This window comes from Tauraco erythrolophus, chromosome 30 (assembly GCF_009769465.1).
Source record: "Tauraco erythrolophus isolate bTauEry1 chromosome 30, bTauEry1.pri, whole genome shotgun sequence".
NCBI lineage: Eukaryota > Metazoa > Chordata > Aves > Musophagiformes > Musophagidae > Tauraco > Tauraco erythrolophus.
The window spans coordinates 1,101,653-1,125,870 of NC_141494.1; the positions used below are offsets into that span (position 1 = coordinate 1,101,653).

The 24,218-nt window shown below is 60.3% G+C and overlaps 1 protein-coding gene across 4 annotated transcripts; it reads left to right on the top strand.

The window, feature by feature from the left end:
- The first annotated feature begins 1,401 nt into the window (after positions 1 to 1,401).
- Positions 1,402 to 22,677, top strand: LMNA (lamin A/C). 4 transcript variants are annotated; one of them, XM_086628452.1, is made up of 12 exons: positions 1,402 to 1,787; positions 17,206 to 17,362; positions 17,508 to 17,633; positions 17,734 to 17,904; positions 18,009 to 18,134; positions 18,391 to 18,611; positions 18,700 to 18,904; positions 19,036 to 19,143; positions 19,315 to 19,434; positions 19,527 to 19,625; positions 21,466 to 21,723; positions 22,500 to 22,677. In XM_086628452.1, exons 1-12 carry the CDS (start codon positions 1,438 to 1,440, stop codon positions 22,530 to 22,532), a joined length of 1,974 nt encoding a protein of 657 aa, XP_086484578.1. In that variant the 5' UTR covers positions 1,402 to 1,437; the 3' UTR covers positions 22,533 to 22,677. The 4 variants fall into 4 exon arrangements, with proteins under 4 accessions (XP_086484578.1, XP_086484580.1, XP_086484582.1 ...); XM_086628454.1 differs by having other exon boundaries at positions 22,506 to 22,677; XM_086628456.1 differs by having other exon boundaries at positions 21,466 to 21,576.
- Positions 22,678 to 24,218: the final 1,541 nt, after the last annotated feature.

Genomic DNA, 24,218 nt, shown 5'->3' on the forward strand with positions numbered 1-24,218 from the left:
GCCGGATCGCGGCGCGGGCACGACCAGCTGGGCCGGCCACGGCTCAGGAAGCAGCAGTTTTGCTGCACCTTTGGCTTCGCATCTCAGCAGCCCCGGACCCCCGGACAGGGGGGTCGTGCTTTGGGGTGGGCATCGCTGCCCAGGCTCTTGCCAGCGGCTCCGGCTGCGGAGTGCAGCTCTTTTTCCAGGTTTCCTCGCTGCAGAGCCCAATTTTGTGAGCTGGAGCCCCCTGGGACCACCAGCCTCTTGGCTCAACTTCTCCTTTCTGGGGTGCAAAGGGGTCACTCCTCCATTCCCAGTTCTCCCATGCAGGAGGGATTGGCTCCATAGTGCAAAGTGCAGGGACATGAAGCCCGAGGAGGGGACCCTCCCACTGCGGTAGCACTGGGTGGGGGGCAGGAAGCACGTGGTAGATTTGGAAGTCACGAGCTGCTGGGTCTCAACAGAGCTTCGAGGGAGGCAAGGGCACCCTGCTACGAGCTGGTGAGCAGCTGGGAGGACTGGGAATCGCCCGTGCCAGGAACTGGGGATACTGGGAGAACAGCAGAGCACTGGTGGGACTGGGAATTGAGCACTGGTGGGACTGGGAACAGCTGGCACTGGGAGGCGGGAGAATGGGAAGCAGCTAGGGAAGGGGAAACTGGCCTCCACTGGTGCTCAGAATTGGGAGAGTTACAAACCGAGTGGAGCTGGCATGGGGTATGGGGAGAAGGGATAAAACTGGGCACAGCTGGTGCTGAGGCAACTGGGGGGTGGCCTGTGGTGCCCCAGGGCTCTATGTCTGCGATGCCCTGGGGTTTGGGAGTGCCCCAGGATTTCAGGGATACCCCAGGTGATGGTGTTCGGGGTGATCTGGGAGCTGAGTATTGGGGTCCCCAGAAAGTTTGGGGCGCTCCAGGGTCCTGTGCAGCTTCAGCCACCTGTATTTGGGGTACGGGGACTGCCCAGCACCCTGGGGTCAGCTGCTGAGATGCCACCTGCCCTGTCCGTGGGGCAGCGATGTCCTGGGGGTGCCCAGGATGTCCTGGGTGTGCCCAGCCCGGGGGTCCCGGCTGCACCCCATGGCCACGGTGCCTCTCGGGGTGCGTTTTGCCCATGCCAACCCCAGCTGGGGGACAGAAAAAAGGGGGGGCACGGGGGTGTTTGCAGAGGGGTCACCCCGCGCTGCGCACCCCACAGCCGCCCTCCCAAGGCCCCGTGTTCCCAGGGATGCTTTTCCAGCCTTTCCCAAGGAAGGGCTCGGACTGATGTAAGCGCGTTGTCTCCACCCCGGTTTGGGGTAACTCCACCCTCCTCCTCCTCGCAGCTCCTCCTCCCGCGGCACAGTCCCGCCGCGATATAAGCGACAGAGACGAGCGGCAGCAGCCGAGCCAGCCGGGTGGGTGGTGTGGCACCCCGAACCCTGCGCCCCGTCCTTCGCCTCGACGCCGGACCTCCATGGCGACGCCTTCGCAGAAGCGGAGCACCCGCAGCGGGGCTCTGGGGACCCCCTTGTCCCCCACCCGCATCACGCGCCTGCAGGAGAAGGAGGACCTGCAGGAGCTCAACGACCGCTTGGCCGTCTACATCGACAAGGTGCGCTCGCTGGAGCTGGAGAACGCCGGCTTGCGGCTCCGCATCACCGAGTCGGAGGAGGTGGTGAGCCGGGAGGTCTCGGGCATCAAGGCTGCCTATGAGTCGGAGTTGGCCGATGCCCGCAAGACCTTGGATTCGGTGGCCAAGGAGAGAGCTCGGCTGCAGCTGGAGCTCAGCAAAGTCCGGGAGGAGCACAAGGAGCTGAAAGCGCGGTGAGTGCCCCGGGTACGGCCCGGGGGGGGACTATCGTGGGACTGTCGCTGTCGTCATGCTTGGCAGGGAGCCGGGAGGGAGGAAGGAGAGACCTGGAGGAGGCAGGGAGAGGGGAAACCCGTGACCTGGCTGGGACAGGAGTGTCCGTGGTGGGGACCGAGAGAGGAGGGAATGTTCTCCCGGCATTCCTGCGCTCCCTTCAAGCGCCATCTTTGGCCGGGATGCCCTTGGAGGGGGGGATCTGGGAGCGGCGAACGCTCGTGGCCGGGGTCGAGTGGACGGACCCCGGGCTCTTGGGCAGGGTCTGCGGGGTGCGAGCGCTGGGCTGGCGGCCTCTCCACCTTCGTCATCCTGGAGCTATTCCTAACCGCGCTCCGGCGCGCAGCTCGGGAAGCGGTGCCAGCCAGCTGGCTCCGTCCTGCCCACGGATCTCGCCTGCTCGTCCTATTTTCCTCTGCTGTATTTGGCACCGGTTAAAGAACCGGCTCTGGTGTTGTGTGCCTTAACCCTCCCTGTGCCGAGCTGGCCAGAGCTTCAGGGCAAGCACCGCTCGGGCAACGCCTGCATCCCTTTCCCATCAGCTGGCTCTGGGTGACGTGCTCCAGGTCTGCTTTGAGGCTGAAATCCCCCCCAGCCCCTTCCCATCGGGTTTAGATCTTTCCCTTCCCAACATCAGGGATGCCCACCTCATCGCCACCTCCCTGCTGCTCTTGGCTGCCTCTGCCCCCCCACCTCGGGACGGTGTCGGATGCCCAGCACAGGTCCCCTGAGGACGTGGGTCCCTGCGTGGGGCTGGTGTCACCGCAGGGACTGGGCGGGGGGCTTCCCTGGGGCTCTGCCGGCCCGTGTGGCTTTGGGGCCACAGCCGTGAAGTGCTCAGCTCCATGGGTCCCTCCCCACGGAGCGAGCGAGCGGGTCCCCTTCTGTCATCAGCTTTGGCTGGGGGCACGATTTGGGCTGGGCAGTGACGAGACAACCCCCTCTTCCTCCATTTGCTCTTTCGCCTCTTCCTCCGGACGCCTCATTTTGAGTCTGTCCCAAATGAGGCTAAAATTAACTCCCGCAGAAAATGCCATAAATATTCTACCTACTGGGAAGGGAGCGAACGTGCAGCCTTTTACAGCTGTCGTTGGGAGCCGCGCGGGGTTTTATATTTAGCTTTCTATTTCCCGTGCGCCGCCGCCGCGCTGCCCGGAGATACGGCGGCTTCGCTCGTCCCGCTCGCTGCCCAGCACATCCCGGCTCGCCAGATCCCAGGGATCTGTCTAAAGGCTTTTGCTGCCCTATGGAAACCCAGAGGTATCTTGGCCGGGATCCTTCGAGGGTCGGAAAAAATGCCCAGCCTGCCGCCGCCGCCGGCTGGGAGCGGTCCCTGCAAAAAAAACCAAAAAAAACCAAAAAAAAACGTGTTAAGCTTTTTTCCTGCAAACGAACTGTCGTGCTCGTTCCCTGGCGCCTGAAAAAGTGTGGTGACTCGAGGGGATTCCCGAAGAGCAGCGCTTGGCTCGGAGGCGGGTTTCGGTGGGGTTTCGGAAGCAGAGAGGTTTTTCGGTGCGTTGTCTCTGAGTCACGGCGCGTGAGATGGACGAGCGGCTCAGCCCGGGGACGCCGGTGCTGCTCGTTCCCGCCGCTCGTGTGACCCCACTTCCTCGGGGCACGGGATCGGGGCTGCTCTCCAACCCCCAAAATGCTCATAAAGGGGCTGCAGCTCATCTGGTGTCACTGGGGACCTTCTCGCTGTGGCGGAGCTGCTCAGAGGAGTCCTACTGGAGAGGGACTTTGGACAAGGGTATATCGTGATGGGACACGGGGTGATGGTTTTAAACTGGAAGAGGGGAGATTTCAATGAGATAGAAGGAAGAAATTTGTTTACACTGAGGATGGTGAGGCACTGGCACAGGTTGCCCAGAGAAGCTGTGGCTGCCCCATCCCTGGCAGTGTTCCAGGCCAGGTTGGATGGGGCTTGGAGCAACCTGGTATAGTGGAGGGTGTCCCTGCCCATGGCAGGGGGGTTGGAACTGGCTGATCTTTGAGGTCCCTTCCAACCCAAACCATTCCAGGATTCTAGAGAGGAGCATGGAGCAGCTGCCGAGCCACCACCGTGCTCCTGGGGCTCCGTTTGTTCGGGGTGTCATGAATCTCTCAGGAATGGGGCAGCTGCGAGCCCAACCCTGCGGCTGGATCGGGGCCGTTGCTCCACTCTCCGCCACCCAGCTGGGCGAGGAAGAACCGGCGCTGCCAGCTCTGCCCACCCCTCGCCCTCTGCTCAGCGCTGTCCCGGGTGGTTCCGTTGACCCCCGTGCGGCGACGCTTTGCTCGGCTATAAATAACCGGGCGCCCCGTGCCGGCCCCGCCGGCCCCGGCGGAGCGCTGGGTATCTCCGGTGGCACAGGCGGCGCGGGGGCCGCGTTATCAGCGCCCGCAGCGTTGCCGCAGCCCGCGGCCGGGGTTGTCTCGCCCGCGCAGGAGGGAGGGCGGGGGGCTGTGGGGCCGGGCTGCGGCACGTCTGGTCGCGGGCACGGTGCTGGTGGAGTCAGGAGCTTCATCCAGGGTGGGGGAAGAGGTGTTGGCCGGACGGGTGTGCAGACAGGAGACCAGTCTCACCAGCTGCTGACGCGCTGGTGCAACAGCTGCGTGGGTGGGGAAGGGTCTGGGCAGAGCCGGGTCGGGTGGTGCAGGCAGCTGCCCGCCCTGTGCCTCCCAACACCCCGCTTTTCCCAACCAGCTGCTCTTCCCTTCAACCCAGACCCTTCCTGCTGCCAGTTCGGCTGCTCTGGGTGCTGGTCCAGGAGGGGTTTCCTCAAAGCACCCACCCTGCTCCTTGCACCAGGGGACCCTCATCCCTGTGCGGGCGGCTGTGCCCCCAGACGAGGGACCCGCTCCGGGCACCACTGGCCCAATGCCACACACATCTCCAGCCCCCGGCATCGCCATCGGCTCCGGCTGTGCCCGAGCCACGTTTGGGGCGAAGCAGAGGGTGTGGTGGAGGGTGGCTGGTGACTCAGGGGTGTTGGCATCGTCCCCTCCCAGAGCGTGGGGACAGCCGGGACCCGCCTGGGATGCCCCATCCCGGGCATCCCTGAGCCGCAGTCCCAAGGGAGGGGCAGGCAGGTGGTTTGGAGGGCACGGGCGGTTTGGAGGGCACGGGCGGTTTGGAGGGCATGGGCAGTTTGGAGGGCATGGGCTCCAGCACAGCACCCAGCTGCTGCACAGAAGTGTACGGATGCAGCCCTTGGGCACCTCCATCCCCAAGAAAGGAGCTCCAGGGGGTTCCTGGTGCCCCGTTCCGGAGGGCGGCTGTGCTGCGGCCGGCTCCCTCCTCCGAAACAGGAACCAGGCCCTCGTTAGCAGCGCGGCTGATGAGCGATGGTTTCCTGAATTGCAGCCCCTAACCTGATTAAGCTGGTGCCTCGGCAGTGCCTCATCCCTGGCCCTAATGAGGAAAAATCTCCTGGTTTCCAAAGGTGGCTGCGGGGTTTGGGGGGGGGGGGGCAGCTTGTCCAAGGGCAGCGCAGCAGGAGGGTGCCAGGACGGCCGGGGTGAACCCACCTCCCTTGCCCATCCCAGGTGGATTTTGCCCCGTACTGGGTTCAGCGATGACTTTCCAGGTAAATGGGACCTGTTTACTAGGGAAAGGAAGGAAAAAAAAAAAAAAAAAAGGCAAAAAAAATACCAAAAAGCTTCTGTGCTGCAGGGCTGGGCGCTGCCGCTGCGCCGCCTTCCGCAGCAATGTGCTTGTGCTGGAACGTTTTGCGTGGGGGAGAAACCTCAGGCTCTTGGGCTGGTTCCCCCCCTCTGTCTCCTGGAAACTCTGCCAGGGGAAGGAACGGTTTGGCTCGGAGGAGGCTTTGCCCTTTCGGAGCGAACAAAGAGCAGCTTGTGGAGTGGGGCGATGCTTTGGGGGAGCTGGCGACGCAGAGCGGGGGCTGGTCTGGGACCCCCCCCGTGCCCCTCCGGACCCTCTGAGACGCGCTGCCCCCGAGTCTCCAGCCTCCTGCATGGATTATTTTTCCCCCGACACCCAGACCCGGCAGCTCGGGGTGGCTGGGCACGCCTGCCCTCCCCGAGGCTGAACGACTCTGGCAAAAGCCCCATTGCTTCGAGGCTGCGGCTTTCGTTAGCCCCTGGCTACTTCTAGGGGGGCATATTTCTTGTCTGTGCAAACATCCAGCCTTTTTCCTGGTGGGACAGTCTCGGGTGGAGGAAAAGGCTCCTGCACTTTCGGTTTGTGGAGCTCTCCTCCCCGCCGGCCGTCGCCGCGCTGCGCGGTGTGTTCCTGGGCACGAGGGCAGCGAGAGCAAATCCCATTGCCCTCAACCTTTTTATTTCCGTAGGATCCACCCTGGCAAATTAAGGACTTTAACCTCGAAGCTGGAGGATTAAAGAGAAGCAATTGCGGAGGGGAGCGGGGCAGGTTTAGGTGTGGGACACACCCGTGGCCCGTACAGCGCCCGGCGCGGCGTGTCCCAGCCTGCCCTGGCCCCATCTGGTGCCACGAGTGTTTTTCAGCCTCATTTTGCTAAATCCGTGCCCTTTGGGAGCAGCAGTTTCCTTCCCCGCTGCTGGCAGCTGGAATGGGAGGAAGCAACTCGAGTTCTCCCCTGGTCGTGGCCAAAGCCAGGGTTGGCACGGAAGGGTCCCCGGGGGCATTGCCCGCTGGGTTGGGGGACGGCTGCCTTGGAGTGGCGCTGGGAATCGCCTCCCACCCTCCTACCACCAGCCACGTTCCCCGTTTTCCCCATCCCACTCTCTCAGCGGGGCCATTTGGCGACCGGCTGGGCACGTTCCCAAACGGCTGAGCCCGGTGCCACGTGAAACCCGTATCTGTCCAGAGCTGCTGTCCATCACCCGCAGCCCCTCGCCAGGGCGTTGGGTGCCCACCTGCCTCCGCTCCCTTCCTCTCCCCACTGAGGGCTGAATAGCCCCAGTGTGGAGCCGAACAACTGCCAGGGCCGGGGGCTGGCACCGTCTCCGGTCCCGCTCGGCGCGGTGGCAGCTGCAGAGACGGCCGGGCCGTCCCGGAGACGCCCCGTTTCGGTATGCGATGGGCACCGCAGCGCGTGCGTGAGCCCCGCGGTGTGAACCGGGGCTGCGGGTACTCAGCAGAGCCGAAGAGGGTGAAAATTGGTTAACGAGATGCATCAACCTGAGCCCGCGGAGATGCCGCAAACCCCAAGCGGGGTCAGGACACCTGAGCGATGCTGCGCCAGCATCGCCTGTGGTTGATCGTAAACCAATTTCCTCTCCACGGAGAAGGCGAAGGTGCCTGTGGCCAGGGTTACCCTGCCAGCCACGGTGCTCCACTGCCGCCTCCCCACGTGCAGAGCCAGGAAACGCGAGAGCCATCGAGACAAAGTTCCCCGAGAGCGCGGGGAGCGTGTCCTGCCAGCGCCCCACCGCCGGCGCTTCACCCACCGCAGCTGGTGGCGCCGGCGAAGCGGCGCCGGAGTCAGGGTGAGGAGGGGACAATGGCTCTTCTGAAGCTTTTGGATTTTTGCATCGGGGCTGCGAGTGGCTCAGAAGCACCTCTGTAGGGGAGGGTTTCTGAGAGCGGAGGTCTCTCGACTCTCTTGGACAAAAGCCACCTCCAGCCACTCGCTCGGGCTCCTGCTTTCAACATTTGTGTCCTCCCGCCATCCAGCTCGGTGCCCGCGAGCCCTGGGCTGAGCAAAGCTTGGCATCGCCCCGCCGCAGCGCTCAGCTGGAGGCTGAGCTCGGTCGTGCCCGTTTGTTGGGGATTTACTTAGAATCCTAAACTGGTTTGGGTTGGGAGACCTTCAAGATCATAGAATCATAGAATCATAGAATGGTTAGGGCTGGAAGGGACCTTCAAAGGTCATCTAGTCCAACCCCCCTGCAAGGAACAGGGATATCTCCAACTAGATCAGGTTGCTCAGGGCCTTGTCCAACCGGGCCTTGAACGTCTCCAGGGATGGAGCATCCACCACCTCTCTGGGCAACCTGTTCCAGTGTTCTACAACTCTCATGGTAAAAAATTTTTTCCTAATATCCAACCTGAATCTACCTCCCTCTATTTTAAAACCATTACCCCTTGTCCTATCACAACAGGCCCTCCTGAACAGCCTCTCCCCATCTTTCCTGTAGGCCCCCTTGAGGTACTGGAAGACCGCTATAAGGTCACCCCGGAGCCTCCTCTTCTCCAGGCTGAACAGCCCCAACTCTTTCAGCCTGTCCTCATAGGAAAGGTGCTCCAGCCCTCTTATCATCTTCGTGGCCCTCCTCTGGACCCTCTCCAACTGGTCCACCTTCAAGATCATCCAGTTCCAACCCCCCGCCACGGCCAGGGACACCCTCCACTACACCAGGTTGCTCCAAGCCTCATCCAACCTGGCCTTGAACACTGCCAGGGATGGGGCAGCCACAGCTTCTCTGGGCAACCCCCATGGCAGGGGGGTTGGAACTGGATGGTCTTGAAGGTCCCTTCCAACCCAAACCATTCTGGGATTCTATGACATGAATGGTGGTGATGGAACCTCCGTGCCACTCCCCGTGTGTTTTTAACGCCTGTCCCCCTCCGTGGGGACAGGGAAGGAGGCTGAGGTTGCAGTGGGGCAGGAGAAGGCGGATGGAGACCGGCAGCGGGGCACGGGCACGGAGATGAGTCACGCTCAGCTGCAAGGCTTCGGGCTGGAGCAGGGTGCGGCCGTGGTTCCGTCGTTCCGTCGTTCCGTCGTTCCATGGCTCACGGCGTCTTCGGGAGGCCCCCGCCGCGCTGGCAGCCGCACTCGCCTGCCCCTTCCTTCCTGGCATGACGGGTGCTCATGGATAACCCTTTCCCCGGAAGCATCTGTGGGGTGCGGGGATGCCCCCCGCCGGGCACCGTCCTCCCCCACTCATCTCCCCACAGCCCTGCGGGCACCAGGAAAAATTTTTGGGAATTTTTCAAAGCTGAGCCCTTCCACCACAGCCTTTAGGAGCGGAGCAGAGTTGGGAGAGCAGATTTTTTTTTTTCCTTGGCATCGTGCTGTCGGGGGCTGGGTTGGACCCGGACCCCCTGTTCACAGGGCAGAGATGCGAACCCGCAGCGTGCGTGTCCCGGCTGCCGTGGCAGGAAAAAAAGCTGCTGGACTGGGGGTTGCCCTGTGGCCGGGGTGCTGGGAGCATCTACGCGCTGGCTGCGCGTGGCAGAGCGTGGCGAGACCCTGGCACAGCGAGACCCTGGCACACCAAAACCCCGACGCTCGTCTTCGCTGCCGCTTTTCCCTGCACCAAGTTGCCTTTTCCCAGCAGATCAGGCCATTCCTGGCAGACACCTTGGTGCAGCCGGGAGCTCGCAGCACTGGCGGTGGCAGTGACTCATGCCAACGGCTGGAGCGGGCAAACAAGGCGGCTCCGGTGCCACCGGCGCTGGCCTTGCCGCCGCCGCGTGCAAACAAACCTTGTAGCAGTGTAAACACCTCGCCCGCCTTTATCGGAGCTGAGATAGCAGAAAGCAAAGCCTTTTGTTCCCAGGAACACGGGTGGCAGCTGGATCCCACAATCCCCGGCTTTGTTTTTTAAGAAATTTTGCTGGCCGGAAGCTTTGCGTACCCAGATTGATGGAAAACGGGATGAGCCGCCGCTGTTGCTGGAGAGGAAAGAGGAGACCTGTTTTGCTCCCTATTTTCCCTCTCCTGGGTCCTCTCCATGTCCCACCTGGCCCAGGGACCCTGTTCCCAGCTGCGCATCGGTGCGATGCTCCACGCACTGGCTGGGGTGCCGCTTTTTCCCCGCTCCGTAGCCGGGACAGTGGTTCCCCCGTGAGCAAAGTAGCCTCCTCCTCCCTTTCCATCGCCCCGCTAAGGGGCTGCGGAGCTTCGTGTTGGCATCTGGTGTCGGATCGCACGTGTGTGCGGAGGGAAATGAGGCGACCGCCCGGTTTGCACGGTGCCGGCGCGTTTCCGTGCTCCCGGGCTGGGATTTGCATCCCTGGACCTTCTCTGCTGCCCCAAGTCAGCTGCTGGGTCCCAGTGAAACACGAGCTCGCGCCTGTTTTCCTCCCCTGCTCCGACGCTCCCAGTCCCGACGACGTGATTGATAGGAGTGACTCAGCTCCCTGTTTTTAACTGGATTTGCCACATCAAATCCCCTGGGGAGACACTGGGAGCTGTGCTTTGTCTCCATCTTTTAAGGCAGTGGGTTATGGGCTTTGCATTTCTCGTTCATCAAGAGAAGAACGCATTATAAAGTAAACCCAATGTTCTGGGATTTTTACGGAGGTGCAGCACTAGGAGTCATTTTAGGTGCAAAAAAATAAAAAATCACATACAAACTTTCCCATGAAGTTTGAACCCGGTTATTGCAAAAATTGGAATTTGCTGTGTTGGAGTAAGACAGTCAAAGCTGAGCAAAATCCCTTCGATTTCATCCAGCCCAAGGTGTGGTTGTTGCGTGAATATTTGTCCGTTATATTCAAGACGTGGAAGTGCCTTTGGTGCCATTGGGAATGTTCACAGCGTTGCAACGAACACTTGGGATTTCCTTGTTCCCTGCTCTTCCCGTTGCACGCGCAATGCTTGACCTTCAAACAGGCTTTTATATGATGCACAGCACCCCAAATCGTCAGGGAACACCAAACTTTCTTCCCACCCCTTTTCTCCTGCAGCCTCGTCCTCAGAAGGTGGACAGGGAGCAGCGTGGAAGGTGCTGTATTCACATATCAGCTCGGTCGAAAAATATTCTTTCCAGCACAATTCCAGGGTTTTTTTAGGGAGTTCCTTTTTCCTGATGAAGGACATTACTGCTTTAGTGTGTGTTTAAGACAATATAAGTCCAGGCCATTGAGTGTCTTTGAGATAACCTGGTGCAAAATTCTGTAGGAAGGCAGTAAAAGGCAAGTTGGCATGTTTGCAGCCCAGAGAGCCAACCGTGCCCTGGGCTGCACCCAGAGCAGCGTGGGCAGCAGGGCGAGGGAGGGGATTCTGCCCCTCTGCTCTGCTCTCCTGAGACCCCCCTGCAGTGCTGCCTTCAGCTCTGGGGGCCCCAACACAAGAAGGACACGGAGCTGCTGGAGCGGGGCCAGAGGAGGCCACAAAGATGATGCGAGGGCTGGAGCACCTCTGCTCTGGAGACAGGCTGGGAGAGTTGGGGCTGTTCAGCCTGGAGAAGAGAAGGCTCCGGGGAGACCTTCCAGCACCTCCCAGTGCCTAAAGGGGCTCCAGGAAAGCTGGAGAGGGGCTTTGGACATGGGGGTGGAGTGATGGGACAAGGGGCAATGGCTTTAGACTGAAAGAGGGGAGATTTCGATTAGATCTAAGGAAATTTTTTACACTGAGGGTGGTGAGGCACTGGCACAGGTTGCCCAGAGAAGTTGTGGCTGCCCCATCCCTGGAGGTGTTCCAGGCCAGGTTGGATGAGCAACCCTTTGAGCAACCTGGTGTAGTGGCGGGTGTCCCTGCCCATGGCAGGGGGGTGGAACTGGATGATCTTTGAGGTCCCTTCCAACCCAAACCATTCCATGATTCTACGTTCATAATAGATGGTTTCGGGTCATGCTGAGCTTGGGCTGGTGAGTGGGGATTGATCACTGCTTGCTCATGGTTTTCCAAGCAGTTGAGATGTTCAGGTTTTTTTAAGTCTTTTGTGATTTTATTATTTTTTTTCAATGCCAAATGCAGTTTTTGCAGGTGAGGAACCAGCCCTCCCTCTGGAAATCCTGGCATCAGCCGATCTCCCTTGGGACCTGCATAGGCAAAAAACATCGGCCAGGTTCTTTCCCGCAGACAAACTGCCGAGCTCGGCAAAGAGCAGCTCTGGGGACAAACCTGGGGCTGGACCGGTTTTCCTAAATCAAGTTTCAACCGGTGGCACTTGGCACGTGATCCCAGCCTGGAGGCTGGGGTTGTTCTGAGGAACCCAGGGGTTTGGTGGTGAAGGGAATCCATAGGGAATTCTGCCCTCGTTTTGCTCGTGTGCCCCCAGGCTCAGGCAGGAGCGGTGCTGGGGTCCACACGCTCCTGGCACTGGTGGCTTCCAGCTGCTCCCTTGCTCTTTCCCAGCTCTTTGCATCTGTCTCCTGTGCCTTGCTGCGCCCCGGAAAAGTGGAAAGCGGCTGCGAAAGGGGGTTCCAGAGGCAGCAAAGCACCGTCAGACCGGTGGGAAGTCGTCACACCCACTCCACGCGTCTGCGGAGGAGAAATCCTGAATCCTGCCCCGTGTCCCCGTGCGGACACGCAGATTTGTGCCTGATGCAAATCCCACCTCAAAAGACCAGCGCAGGCGCTGGAAAGCCGAGTCCCGTCCGTTCCCCATCGGCTCCTACATGGGAGTCAGCAAAACCCCCTTTTCCAGCTAAAAACCCTCCTCTGCTAAAACCAGCTGCCCTTCCAACCCGCAGAGCCCTCCCGTTACCAGGGGGGACTCAGCCCAAACAGCAACGTCACTGGGTGAGTTGGGATTTCCATTCCGAGCCGCTGGCGAAGGCGGGGATGAGTCACCAGCGCCGGCGTGACAGCCCGGCACGGGGAGCGAGGGGCACGGGGCTCCCTGGCCAGCACGGGGCTGCGGGAGGCTGTGGGATAGACTGTTTTCTGAACTGGTGTTTTGGGCTCTCAGGGGGCGAGAGGGGCCGTCGGTCCACGCCGCGGTGCCGCGCGTTGGTTTGTTGCGGAGCTGGTGGAGCCTGATGGCTTTTTCCCGTGGCGAGAGGCGATGCCGCGGGGAGAGGGCGCGTGGGCACAGGGTGTTTGCTCTGGCACAGCCAGCGAAAGGAGAAAAGCTCCTTTAAAGTTTTCCTGGGGAGTATTTGTAGCTGATTCCTGGAGGAGTGAGCTGCCGGCGAGCCCAGTCGCGCTGGATGTTGTGTGTGCCCGGAACTCCCAGCGAGGCTCCTGGCGCTGGGGTTTGTGGAGGGACAGGAATGACCAAGATTTGGGGAACCCCAGACTGGAGGGTCCGTTTGGGTCCCTGTGAAATGCCCTTCCCGGGTTCCCAAAGAAGCAGCGGGTTTGGTTGGTTTTTAGGATGGGAAGAAAGGCCCCATCCCGATCCCGGGAGGGGAAAGTGCAGCCCGTGGGAGATGCCAACAAGCTGTTCTTGCCCCGCTGGGACCACGTGGAGCTGAGCGAACCCCTCGGCCCCAGGGACGAGCGTGCCAGGAGTGTGCCGGGAGCACGCAGGGTGGCTGGCACCAACCCTGGCACCGGGAAGGGGCTTTGGCACAGCTGGCACCGGAGGGTGGGGGCTGTTTCCAGGCATCCGTGAGCACAGCCAGCACCAGCATCCCGGGGCTGCCCTTTGCCAGGGGCGTTTGGTGCCTGACAGGATGCCAGCTCCGTGCAGATGTTGTCCTGGCTATACATCGCGCTGGCTATTTATGGCTGCTCTGCTAAGAGACCGCCTCGTGTTTATCCTGGTGATTTGGCAAAGGCGCAGCGGCACGGATGAGTCAGGAGCTGGGAGAAGCTGCTTTGCCACATTCCCATTGCCCCACCGCAGAGGTTTTCCCAAAACCGCCTTTCCTGCTGCTTTCCCTGCGGAGCCCTGCTCCTGGGATGGGGAACGATCCCTGGGACAGGAGGAGAACAATCCCTGGGACCAGCCCCCGGTGCCGGAGGGCAAAGCGCTGAGCCTGAGATAGGGCAGAGTGGGTTTTCTGGATCCTCCCAGAAATCAGGTCCATCACAAACCTCCTTGGGCACATGATGTCTCTCTTGCCTCAGTTTCCCAACTCATAAAGATTTTTCCGGGGTAGTGTTTCCCCACTCTCGTGGATAAGGTTGCCGGGGAGCGGGCTGCTGTGCTGCCAGGCTCGCTGGCAGCGAGGCGGGCAGGAAACCCACAATCCTGGGATTTTTGCAGATGTGCAAAAAGATTTATAGGTGGGGCACGATCCTGCGAGCTGCCCTGACTCAGCACCTTGTCCGGAGCAGGGTGGCTGCAATTTGGAGGTGTAGGGAAGGAGGGGAACGCCCGTTTCTCCCACCGGCTCCATCCCGCCCCGCTGGTCCCTGTCCAGCGTGCGAAGCCCGAGCGGGAGCAGCCGCGTGCTCCAGAAGTGGCTCGTGGTGATTAATGGGTGAAACCAAAGGGTGTTTCCTAAAAGGCGTCCAGTGGGCTTTGGCTTTTGGGAGAGGGTTGGCACCTTTCCACCAGCCTGGCGGGGCACGTGCCCGAAGCTGCTGGCCTCCCGCGAGCTCCGGCGGCTCCGGCTCGGCTCAGCTTTTCCGGAGGGGAAGCCCAGCTGTGGGCAGGGAGGTTTCTGGGCCGGGGTTTTGGGGCAGTCGAAGGGGAGCGATGGTGGGGGCTGTCCCTGGATGTTCCGCGCGGACCGTCCGCCCGGCGCGGCGTCAGCCCTGCCCGGTTTGAAGTCGTGGCATCAGCTTTCCAGGCTCGTTCCTGTGTCTGTGCTGAGCGCAGTCAGAGCGGGTCCAACTTTCCATTAACATTTGGATTTTCTGGCAGCTCAGCTGCAATTTTCTTTTTCTTTTTTTTTTTTTTTTTTCTCCTCCTCCTTCCTGCTTTTAAAAGCTAAAAATAAAATGTCTTGAGGCCCCTTTTCCCTCCATCTTTCCTCTCGAGACGTTTGTTTCTTGAGGATTTGCTGCCTCTGCCGTGCCCTCTCCTCTTGGCTCCAATAAATGCTGGTTTTTACACCCGACTCTCCAGGCATAGGGGATCAAATCCTGCGGGATGCTGAGCCCGTGCCCCCTGGCTGCAGGCACACAGCCCTTCGGGGTGGATCTCTGCTTCCCTTTTGGGTGGCAGAGGATTTGGGATCTTTTAGGCTCTAGCAGGCAGGAAGGGACGACCAGTGAAACCCTTGGAAGAGGAGGAGGAGGAGGGTCCCTGTTCATCCCTTCGCCGAGAGAACTGGGAGTGACGCAGCTGCCATGGAAGTTTTTATTTTTAGCCCAGTGCCAGCTGGAGCCCGGGAGGCTGCAGGGGGAATAAGAGCAGGGAGACGCATGGAAAACCCAAACCCTGGCTTGGCTGGCACGGGAATCACAAGGGTTTGTGTGGACACCGGGGTCCCTGGTGCAGGAGAGGACTTGCGGGTGCCGGAATCTCATCCGAGGCTGGTGCTGAGCTCCGAGCTCCCGTCTCTGCTCCTCCCTGGCATAACCCAGAGCTGAGCACAGGCGGCTTTTAAGGAAAATGGATTTGTCCTCCACTCTCCTAGGATTCACCGTGGGGCTTTCCTGGCATCGGTGTGTTGTGCCCTGAGCCCTGGGTCCCTCTGGTCCCTGGAGAGAGCAAATCTGCAGAGACACAAGCGTAACCAGCTCATCTCAACACTTTCCCCTCCGTTTTTCACCCACAAACGGGACTGGTGTCCCCTTAAGGGTTGGAGGCTTTGGGATGTGCCTGGCGCTGCACGTGCAGGAGCCACGTGCCCGCGTCTCTGCGGCCCACGCAGCCGGCAAAGAGCTCCAGGAGCAAAACGCCAGGGACAGGGCGAGCTCTTCCCAGAGTCACGCCGTGGTTAACCCCATCAAGGACGGCGGGATTCAACCCTGCCGGCAGTGCCGGGGTGGCCACGCTGGCTGAGCCACTGCCAGATGGGAAAACTCAGCCTCAGATGTTGCTTGAGGAGGCTGCGGATCCAGACCCGCTCCCAGATGGCATTTTTATCCTATGAGTCATTGGCATGAGAGTTGTGGGTTGCAGGGGAAGGACCTGCCGCCGCCGTGGTGCTCCAGCAGCCAGCTCCGGCAAGCGGGACCGCGACTCGGCATGAAACGGGGGTTAAATCGAGCCTGGCACAACGTGGAGATCTCAGAATAACGTCTCCGTGCCAGCTCAGGTCAGACAGCAGAAAGAAATTGAGGAAAATCTGCCGTTGGCCAAGCGAGGAGCTTCCCACGTATGTGCAAGTCCGGGAACGCCGCTCCCTGCTCGTCCCGGCATCCCGTTCCGATTCAAACCAGCTCCTCAACGTCTCGCTGCGGACGTTCCCCATCCTGCCCTGGCGCTGGGCCCGGCTGGGCACCGGCGGTGCCACGAGCCCCTCCCCGGGATGGTTTTTTCCCCATGATGTAATGACGCGGGCACGTGCTCGCCCCGCCGGGGATGCGCCCCGCGCTCGCCCGCTCCCCGCGCTCATCCTGCCTCCGCGGGTGCCGGAGCTGGTTTTGAGGGAGGTGGGGTGGCAACCTCTGTCACGAGCTGCCCCCGGTGCTGATGGGCCACCGGGTGCCGCGGAACGAGCAGCGGCTCTTTTCTTTTTATAGGACCTACCGAAATAGCGGCGGGTTCCGTTTTCGGGGGTTTAGTCGGATCAAATTCCCCCGGCGCACAGCGACGCATCCCGCAGCTCCGCGGCTAAGGAACGGCCTCGACCCGCTGTCGGAGGAATTAAAAAGTGAAAGGGGGGTCAGGAGGCTCCGAGCGAGGGGGCTCCAAGGTGGCACAGCGATGCTGGAGGCTGGAAGACCCCCGCCCGCGGGCCTGTGCTGGAGGCTGAGCCTGGGGGCACGGGGGTTGGCATGGCCGCTCGGTGCCCACCGAGTGACCGCAGCGGACTGAGCTTACGGTGGGGCACGTCCGCAGCCGGGGCAGCCCCCAGCCCCAGCTCATCACCCACTGCCTGAGGCAGCAGCCTCGGTCAGGCGACACTGGTTATGGGGCAGCTTCTGTGCCCACCAGCACCCTCGCCCCTTCCCGGCTGCCGCCGCACCGCGCACCCTGTGCCACGCCATGCACGTTGTGAAGCGCTGCACTGTGTCACCCCACGCAACGCTGTGCCATGCCATACCACACCGTGCTGCTCCGTGTCATCACACCGTGCTGTGCCATGCCATACCACACCGTGCTGCTCCGTGTCATCGCACCGTGCTGTGCCAGGTCACACCACGCGGTGCTGCACCGCATCACCCCACGTCGTTCTGTGCCCTGCGTCACACCGCACCGTGCTGCCCCATCTCATCCCATGCCACGCTGTGCCATGTCCCACCACACTGTGTCGCTCCGTGTCACCGCACTGTGCCATGCCATACCACATCGTGCTGCTCCGTGTCAACCCACGCTGTGCTGTGCCATGTCCCACCACACTGTGTCACCGCATGCCACACTGTGCTGTGCCACACCACACCGTGTCACCCAATGCCACGCTGTGCCATGTCCCACCATGCCATGTCACCCCACACCGTGCTGTCCCACTGTGACACCGGCCGGTCCACGCTGATGTCTGGTGGGTGCCACCGGGCCATGGGCGTTCTGGCCCTCAGACACCTCCTGCCCACCCTGTGTGTCAGCCCTTTCTCCTCTCCAGCACCCACCGCGGTGCCAGACATGCCCCTTGGCCGGGACCTGCCGGTCCCTTTGGCGTGTGGGTGTCAGGTTCAATCCTGCAACTCTTTTGGTGGCGACCAGAGGGGTGGGGACACGATGCTCCGCGTGCCCGCGGTGAGGGCGCAGGGTGCCACGCGTGGTTTCTCCCCGCCGTGCCACTCATCCGTGCCGCCCCGTGTGTTGCAGGAACGCCAAGAAGGAAGGGGACCTGCTGACCGCCCAGGCGCGCCTCAAGGAGGTGGAGGCTTTGCTCAACTCCAAGGAGGCGACGCTCTCCACGGCCCTGGGCGAGAAGAGGAACCTGGAGACCGAAGTGCGGGACCTGAGGGCTCAGGTGGCCAAGGTGAGTGGTGGCAGCCCTGTCCCCACCTGCCCCAGCCCGGGGGGCCGTGGGGCAGAGGTGTGGCTGGTTGCCCTGCCAGCGCCGGGTGCTGTGCCCGGACAGTCCCCAGGAGCCCTCCATGATGGTCCTTCTCCATTCCCCGCAGCTGGAGAGCGCCTTGGGGGAAGCCAAGAAGCAGCTGCAGGATGAGATGCTGCGCCGCGTGGATGCCGAGAACCGGCTGCAGACGCTGAAGGAGGAGCTGGAATTCCAGAAGAACATTTACAGCGAGGTGAGGCGCGACGTGCCGTAACCGCCCCCGGCGTGTTGTGTCCCCATCCCCGAGCGCGTCCCGCCCCGAGGTGACCCCGCGTCTCCTGCCCTGTCCCCAGGAGCTGCGGGAGACCAAGCGCCGCCACGAGACCCGGCTGGTGGAGATCGACAACGGGCGGCAGCAGGAGTTTGAGAGCAAGCTCTCCGAAGCCCTGCAGGAGCTGCGGAGCCAGCACGAAGCTCAGATCCGACTGTACAAGGAGGAACTGGAGAAGACCTACGGGGCGAAGGTGAGCAGCACCCGCCCGCCGTCATCCTCTTCCCACCCTGTCCCGCGCGGTGCCGGTGTGCAGAGGGTGCTGGGGATGTTCACCCACCCAATCTTGTCCTCCAGCTGGAGAATGCCAAGCAGTCGGCTGAGAGGAACAGCAACATGGTGGGTGCTGCCCACGAGGAGCTGCAGCAAACTCGCATCCGCATCGACAACCTCTCCTCGGAAGTCAGCCAGCTGCAGAAGCAGGTGAGTCAGGACCGAGGGGTTCCTCTGGTTGTCTCTGTCCTCTCCTGGGGCTGGTGAGGCAGCCACCCTCATAGAATGGTTTGGGTTGGAAGGGACCTTAAAGATCATCCAGTTCCAACCCCCCTGTCATGGGCAGGGACACCCTCCACTACACCAGGTTGCTCCAAGCTTCATCCAACCTGGCCTGGAACACTTCCAGGGATGGGGCAGCCACAACTTCTCTGGGCAACCTGTTCCATCTTCCCTCCCCACACAGCTGGCTGCCAAGGAGGCGAAGCTGCACGATTTGGAGGATATTCTGGCCAGGGAACGTGAGACCAACCGGCGCCTGCTGTCCGAGAAGGAGCACGAGATGGCCGAGATGCGGGCGCGCATGCAGCAGCAGCTGGACGAGTACCAGGAGCTGCTGGACATCAAGCTGGCCCTGGACATGGAGATCAACGCCTACCGCAAGCTGCTGGAGGGCGAGGAGGAGCGGTGAGCACAGGGGCTGCACCTGACGGGCTCTGTGGGTCCCAGCCCTCGTGTCCTCGCTGACTCCATCTCACCTTCTCCTCCTGCCCAGGCTGAGGTTGTCCCCCAGCCCATCTTCCCACAAAGGTGGATCCCGGAGCCGCTTGTCCACCCTGAGCTCCTCCAAGAAGAGGAAGCTGGAGGACAGCGAGAGTCGGACCAGCTTCTCCCACCACGCCCGGACGAGCGGCCGCGTCGGCGTGGAGGAGGTGGACTTGGAGGGCAGATTCGTCCGTCTCAGGAACAAGTCCAACGAGGTGCGTTTCGCCTTTGGGGAGGATCCCTGGGGGTGCGATTCAGCCCCACCGCACCCCACGGGTGGGAGGTGAACCAGGACGAGCTGGGGAGGAGCCAGGGGGTCTCAGGGGTGGTGCCATCTCTCTCGCAGGACCAGGCCATGGGCAACTGGCAGATCAAGCGGCAGAACGGAGACGATCCCCCCATCACCTACCGCTTCCCCCCAAAGTTCACCCTGAAGGCTGGCCAGGTGGTCACGGTGAGTCACCACCCACTGAAGGACCCCAGACCCAACTGGGATGTTTGCGATGGGAGCCAGGGCGCCGGCTCCTTGGTGCATGGCTGTTTTTGGGGGGGGTCAGCCCCACGTCCCCGGGGTCTGCGCTCTGCAGCCCTGAGATGTTGCTTTTCTCTGCGCTTTTCTCCTCAGATCTGGGCCTCGGGGGCTGGGGCCACCCACAGCCCCCCCAGCAACATGGTGTGGAAAGCCCAGAGCAGCTGGGGCTGCGGGGACAGCCTGCGCACCGCCCTCATCAACTCCAACGGGGAGGTGAGAGCCGGGGGGCAGCGCCGGCACCGGGCACGGGGGGGTCTGCAGACTCCGAAACCACCACCCCCCAACTCCTTTCCCGTCCCCCGCAGGAGGTGGCCATGCGGAAACTGGTCCGCACCGTGATCATCAACGATGAAGATGAGGATGAGGATGAGGATGAGGTTAACATGCACCACCGCCATCACCACGTGAGTACCGCACTGGTCCCAGGGGGTCTGTCGCGGGGATGGGGGGGGAGCTCAGATCCAGTCCCGGTCAGGGTGGGAGGCAGCTCAGCATCCCGCAGGATCCGGCCCTATGGGATGAGGCAGTTGGGAGGCTGCTGTGGAAGCAACCATGCAGGAGAAGCCAACAGACCTCTGGCACCTGGAGAAGGTGACTGCTTGCCAAAAAAGCACTAGAGACTTTGCTGGAATCATCTCCAACCCTCAGCAACCTTGATCCGCCGGGAAAAGGGTTGGAGGAGCCCGGAGGGAGGCTGAGCCGGTGCCTCGCGTCACTCAGAGGCGAAGGCCAGGACGGTGGGAAGTTGATGGACGACACGTCTCCGTGGCAGCTGCTCCATCCTCTCTGCTACACGAGGGTGCTGGAACAAATCCAGAGGTGACTTCGTCCTCTCTCTCGGCCCGTCGCTCCCCGCATGGAGCTGAAACGTGCACCGGGAAGAGGAGGCAGCGCGCCAGGAGCAGAGCTGCAGCTGCTTCCCCCGTATCAAAGGAAACATCCCTGGCTGCAGCCCAGGAGCCCCCACCAGCCCATCCCACGGGGAGAGAGCTGTCTCGCCCACGAGGTGCCCGCAGGAACCGTGCAGGGAGAGATGCCACCACTGCCACGCTGTGCCTCGGCACTGGCAAAAAGTCTGCTGGGTGCTGCTCCCTGGGGCTCTGTGTGACAGGAGCAGCATGGGGTGTCCCATCATCCACTTTGAGTTCTGTGGATCTGAAGAGCCGTGCCAAGATGGATATCGATTCTCCAGCGTGGGCAGCAGGGCGAGGGAGGGGATTCTGCCCCTCTGCTCTGCTCTCCTGAGACCCCCCTGCAGTGCTGCCTTCAGCTCTGGGGGCCCCAGCAGCAGAAGGACACGGAGCTGCTGGAGCGGGGCCAGAGGAGGCCACGGAGATGATGGGAGGGCTGGAGCACCTCTGTATGGAGACAGGCTGGGAGAGTTGGGGCTGTTCAGCCTGGAGAAGAGAAGGCTCCGGGGAGACCTTCCAGCACCTCCCAGTGCCTAAAGGGGCTACAGGAAAGCTGGAGAGGGGCTTTGGACATGGGTGTGGAGTGACAGGACACGGGGCAATGGCATTAAACTGGAAGAGGGGAGATTTCGATGGGATCTGAGGAAGAAATTGTTTGCACTGAGGGTGCTGAGGCACTGGCACAGGTTGCCCAGGGAAGCTGTGGCTGCCCCGTCCCTGGCAGTGTTCCAGGCCAGGTTGGATGAGGCTTGGAGCAACCTGGTGTAGTGGAGGGTGTCCCTGCCCATGGCAGGGGGGTTGGAACTGGATGGTCTTTGAGGTCCCTTCCAACCCAAACCATTCCATGACTCTGTGATTCTATCCCTGGGCGGAGGAGCCAACTCCTGGGCACCAGTGCTGCCCATTCACCTGGGGCTGAATCCTTTCCACAAGTGGATTTCCCATCCAAAAGCAGTCAACCTGCGCTCTCCCAGGCAGCGAGGAAGAGGATGCTCTTAGAGATGCACAGGAGAAGCCCAGCTGAGATGTCTTCTGTATGCAGAGAGCCTGGGGCACAAGGACAGGGCGACAGGGATGGTTCACCCATCTACAGTGTGTCACCCCAGAAATTTGGGATAATAACAATCCTAATGATGATGATGATGATGATCTATGATTTTTAAACTACATGATGGAGAGGATGAGTGGGGCGCAGACCCGCTCCAAAGACTCACTTGAAGAGCCCTCCTGGGTCACAGCGGTGCTGCCGTGGTCCTCAGGGGAGGACGCTGAAGGCAGAAGATGCTCAGGCGGGTGCTCAAGGTCCTTTTGTCTGTCCCCCCCCGACATCCAGGGGAGCTGCAGCGGCTCCGGTGACCCCGGCGAATACAACCTCCGCTCGCGCACCGTGGTCTGCGGCACCTGCGGTCAACCGGCCGAGAAGTCGGGCGGCCAAGGCACCGGCGTCAACACCGTCTCCTCGGGCTCGTCCACCTCCAGCGTGACCGTCACCCGCAGCTACCGCAGCATCGGCGACTCCGGCAGCATCGGCCTTGGGGACAACCTGGTGACCAGGACCTACCTCCTGGGGAACTCCAGCCCCCGTAGGCAGGTTAGTGCCGCTTCCAGACCCCGGCTCCGACCTCTCCCGGATCTCCACCCTCTCCCTCCATCATCCTTTCTCAGCCAGGCAGCGCTGCTGAGGTCCTTTCCCCTTCTTCTCCTCCTCCTCCTCTCTGCTTCTCCTCCTGCCCCAACACCTTCAGCCTCCTCTTCCCAAGGGGAACGCGGAGTCCGAAAGGGACTGGAGAAGGATGTGGCCGTAGTGTCTCCCCACCCCATCCCACGCTCCCCCCCGGAGCATCTGGTTGGATGGACTCGATGGTTGGACTCGATGATCTCTAAGGTCTTTTCCAACCTAGAAATCTGTGAATCCCTCGTCCTGCGCGGTTCTCGTCCCACCACCGCCCAGCGCTGCTCACGCTCGTAACGTGAACATTGCAGCACCTGAGTATTAATTAATTCTTTTCTTAATTAATTAAGAAAACAAAAAATATTTTTTAAAAAGTTATTAATAAAATAACTACCCTCATATATTACTGCTAATTCTCCCATTTCTGACCTCAGTTCTATATATTGAGCAGCTGAGGGGTATTTATTATAGATAAATATTACATATATTATATAATATATTATAATATTATATTTATTATATTATATATGGTTATATTCTGTATAATCAAGGGCCCGAGCAGATGAAAACCCCGGTGGCCCACAGCACCCGGAGGGTCCCACTTGGACATCGCTGCCTCCGTCGCGACGAGCGCGAATAGTGACACTGGGTGGTTTTTTTTTTTTAATTTTCTTCTTTTTCCTTCTTCCTCCCAGGCTCAGGCTGTGCAAAACTGCAGCATCATGTAACTCCGTGGCACCATTCCTGTGTTTCCTGGCCATCTCCAGCTAGTTTTTTTCCCAAAGCAAAAGAAAAAAAAAATTATTTTTTTTTTCCTTTAAAAAAGTGATATCGAAAACCAAGGTTGGGTTTTTTTTGTTTTGTTTTCTATAGCAGGAATTTTATATATATATATATTAAAAACGCTAAAAGACGCTTCGATTTTTTTTTTCTTTTGTAAAGAAAAAAATCTATTTCTATAAAAAAAAAAAACCACAAACCAAAAAAAAAAAAAGCTTTCCAGCTTTGCAATTTTTTTAAAACTTCAGCCAAAGACACCGAGGAATTGTGTTTACCGAGCAGCCACGTAGTTGAATCGCTCCTTAGGTTGGATCTTTTTTGCCAAAGCTTTTTATACAGCGCCAGGAGGGCAGAGCCAGCCCTGGCAGCGCCGCGCGGCCCGTGCCACGGCGGGCAGGTGGCGGAGGTGCTGGGGCAGGGGCCGAGCCGAGCGCCCCGATGCCAGCGCAGACCATCGCGCCCACACCAGTGGGCACGTGCCACGGAGGGCTGCTGTCTCGAGCAGGGCACCGTGCCTTCGCAACCCTTATTTTTATTTTTATTTTTGCATCTGAACCCAAAATTCCCTTTTTTTCCTCCATTTTTTCCACTTTTTTTCTTTTTTCTTTTTTCATTTTTTCTTTTTTTCTTGTTTCCTTTTTCTTTTTTGTTTTTCCTTTTTCTTTTCCTTTTTTCTTTTTCTTTTTCTGTTTCTTTTTTCTTTTTTCTTTTCTTTTTTCTTTTTTCCTTTTTTCTTTTTTCTTTTTTCCTTCTTTTGTTTTTTCTTTTTTCCTTTTTTCATTTTTTCTTTTTTCCTTTTTCTTTTTTCCTTTTTTCCCCTTTTTTGTTTCCCCTTTTCTTCCCCTTTTTTTCCCCCACTTTTTTTCCCCTTTTTTGTTTCCCCTTTTTTTTCCCCCTCTTTTTTTCCCTTTTTTTTCTCCCCTTTTTTTTTTCACAGTTTTTATTTCCCCGCAGTCCTGGCACGAGGGAGCTCCCGGCAGCGCACCGGCGATGCCCCACCGTCTCTCCGTGCCCGCGCGGGCACTGCCCTCCCTCCCGCGCCCGCGCCCGCGCGCTCCCGTCGCCCCACGTACTGTATTGCTCATCCGAGGCGCCTCTTTGCCCTTTGGGTTTTCTTTATTTTTTTAATGCAGCCACGTTGTGCCTTAGCCCCGGAGCGGGGTAGACCCGGCATCGGGGGTGGATGGAGTCGGGGAAGCGCAAACCCACCGGAGCTGCGCCCCGGGACCGATGGATTTGGCGCGTGGGGTGACGGAGCTCCTTCCTGTGGGCTCGGACCCACCGGGACCCCCTCGGACCCCGCTTTTTGGGGGATTGCTGCAGCCAGTGGGGTTCCCCCCTGGTTTTCTCGGCTGTGGTTTTTTGGGCTCTTCTCCAACGGCGGAAGCTCAGGAGCCCGTTCCAGGGCAGGATGAGGCCGAGGATGCTTAGTCCAGGACAGGGCTGGTTTGCCCAGCAGGGCACCGAGAAAGGCTTTTTGTTTGAGGCAGGGGGATTTCGGGGGCCGGCACGGGCAGCTCCCCTCTCTGCAAGGCTCCATCCAGCTGTCGATGGAGATTTCGGCTTTTTGCCTGGATGGGGAATGCCCGCAGCACCCCGCGGTCCGGCGGGATCTGGCGTGACGGCGTGTGTAT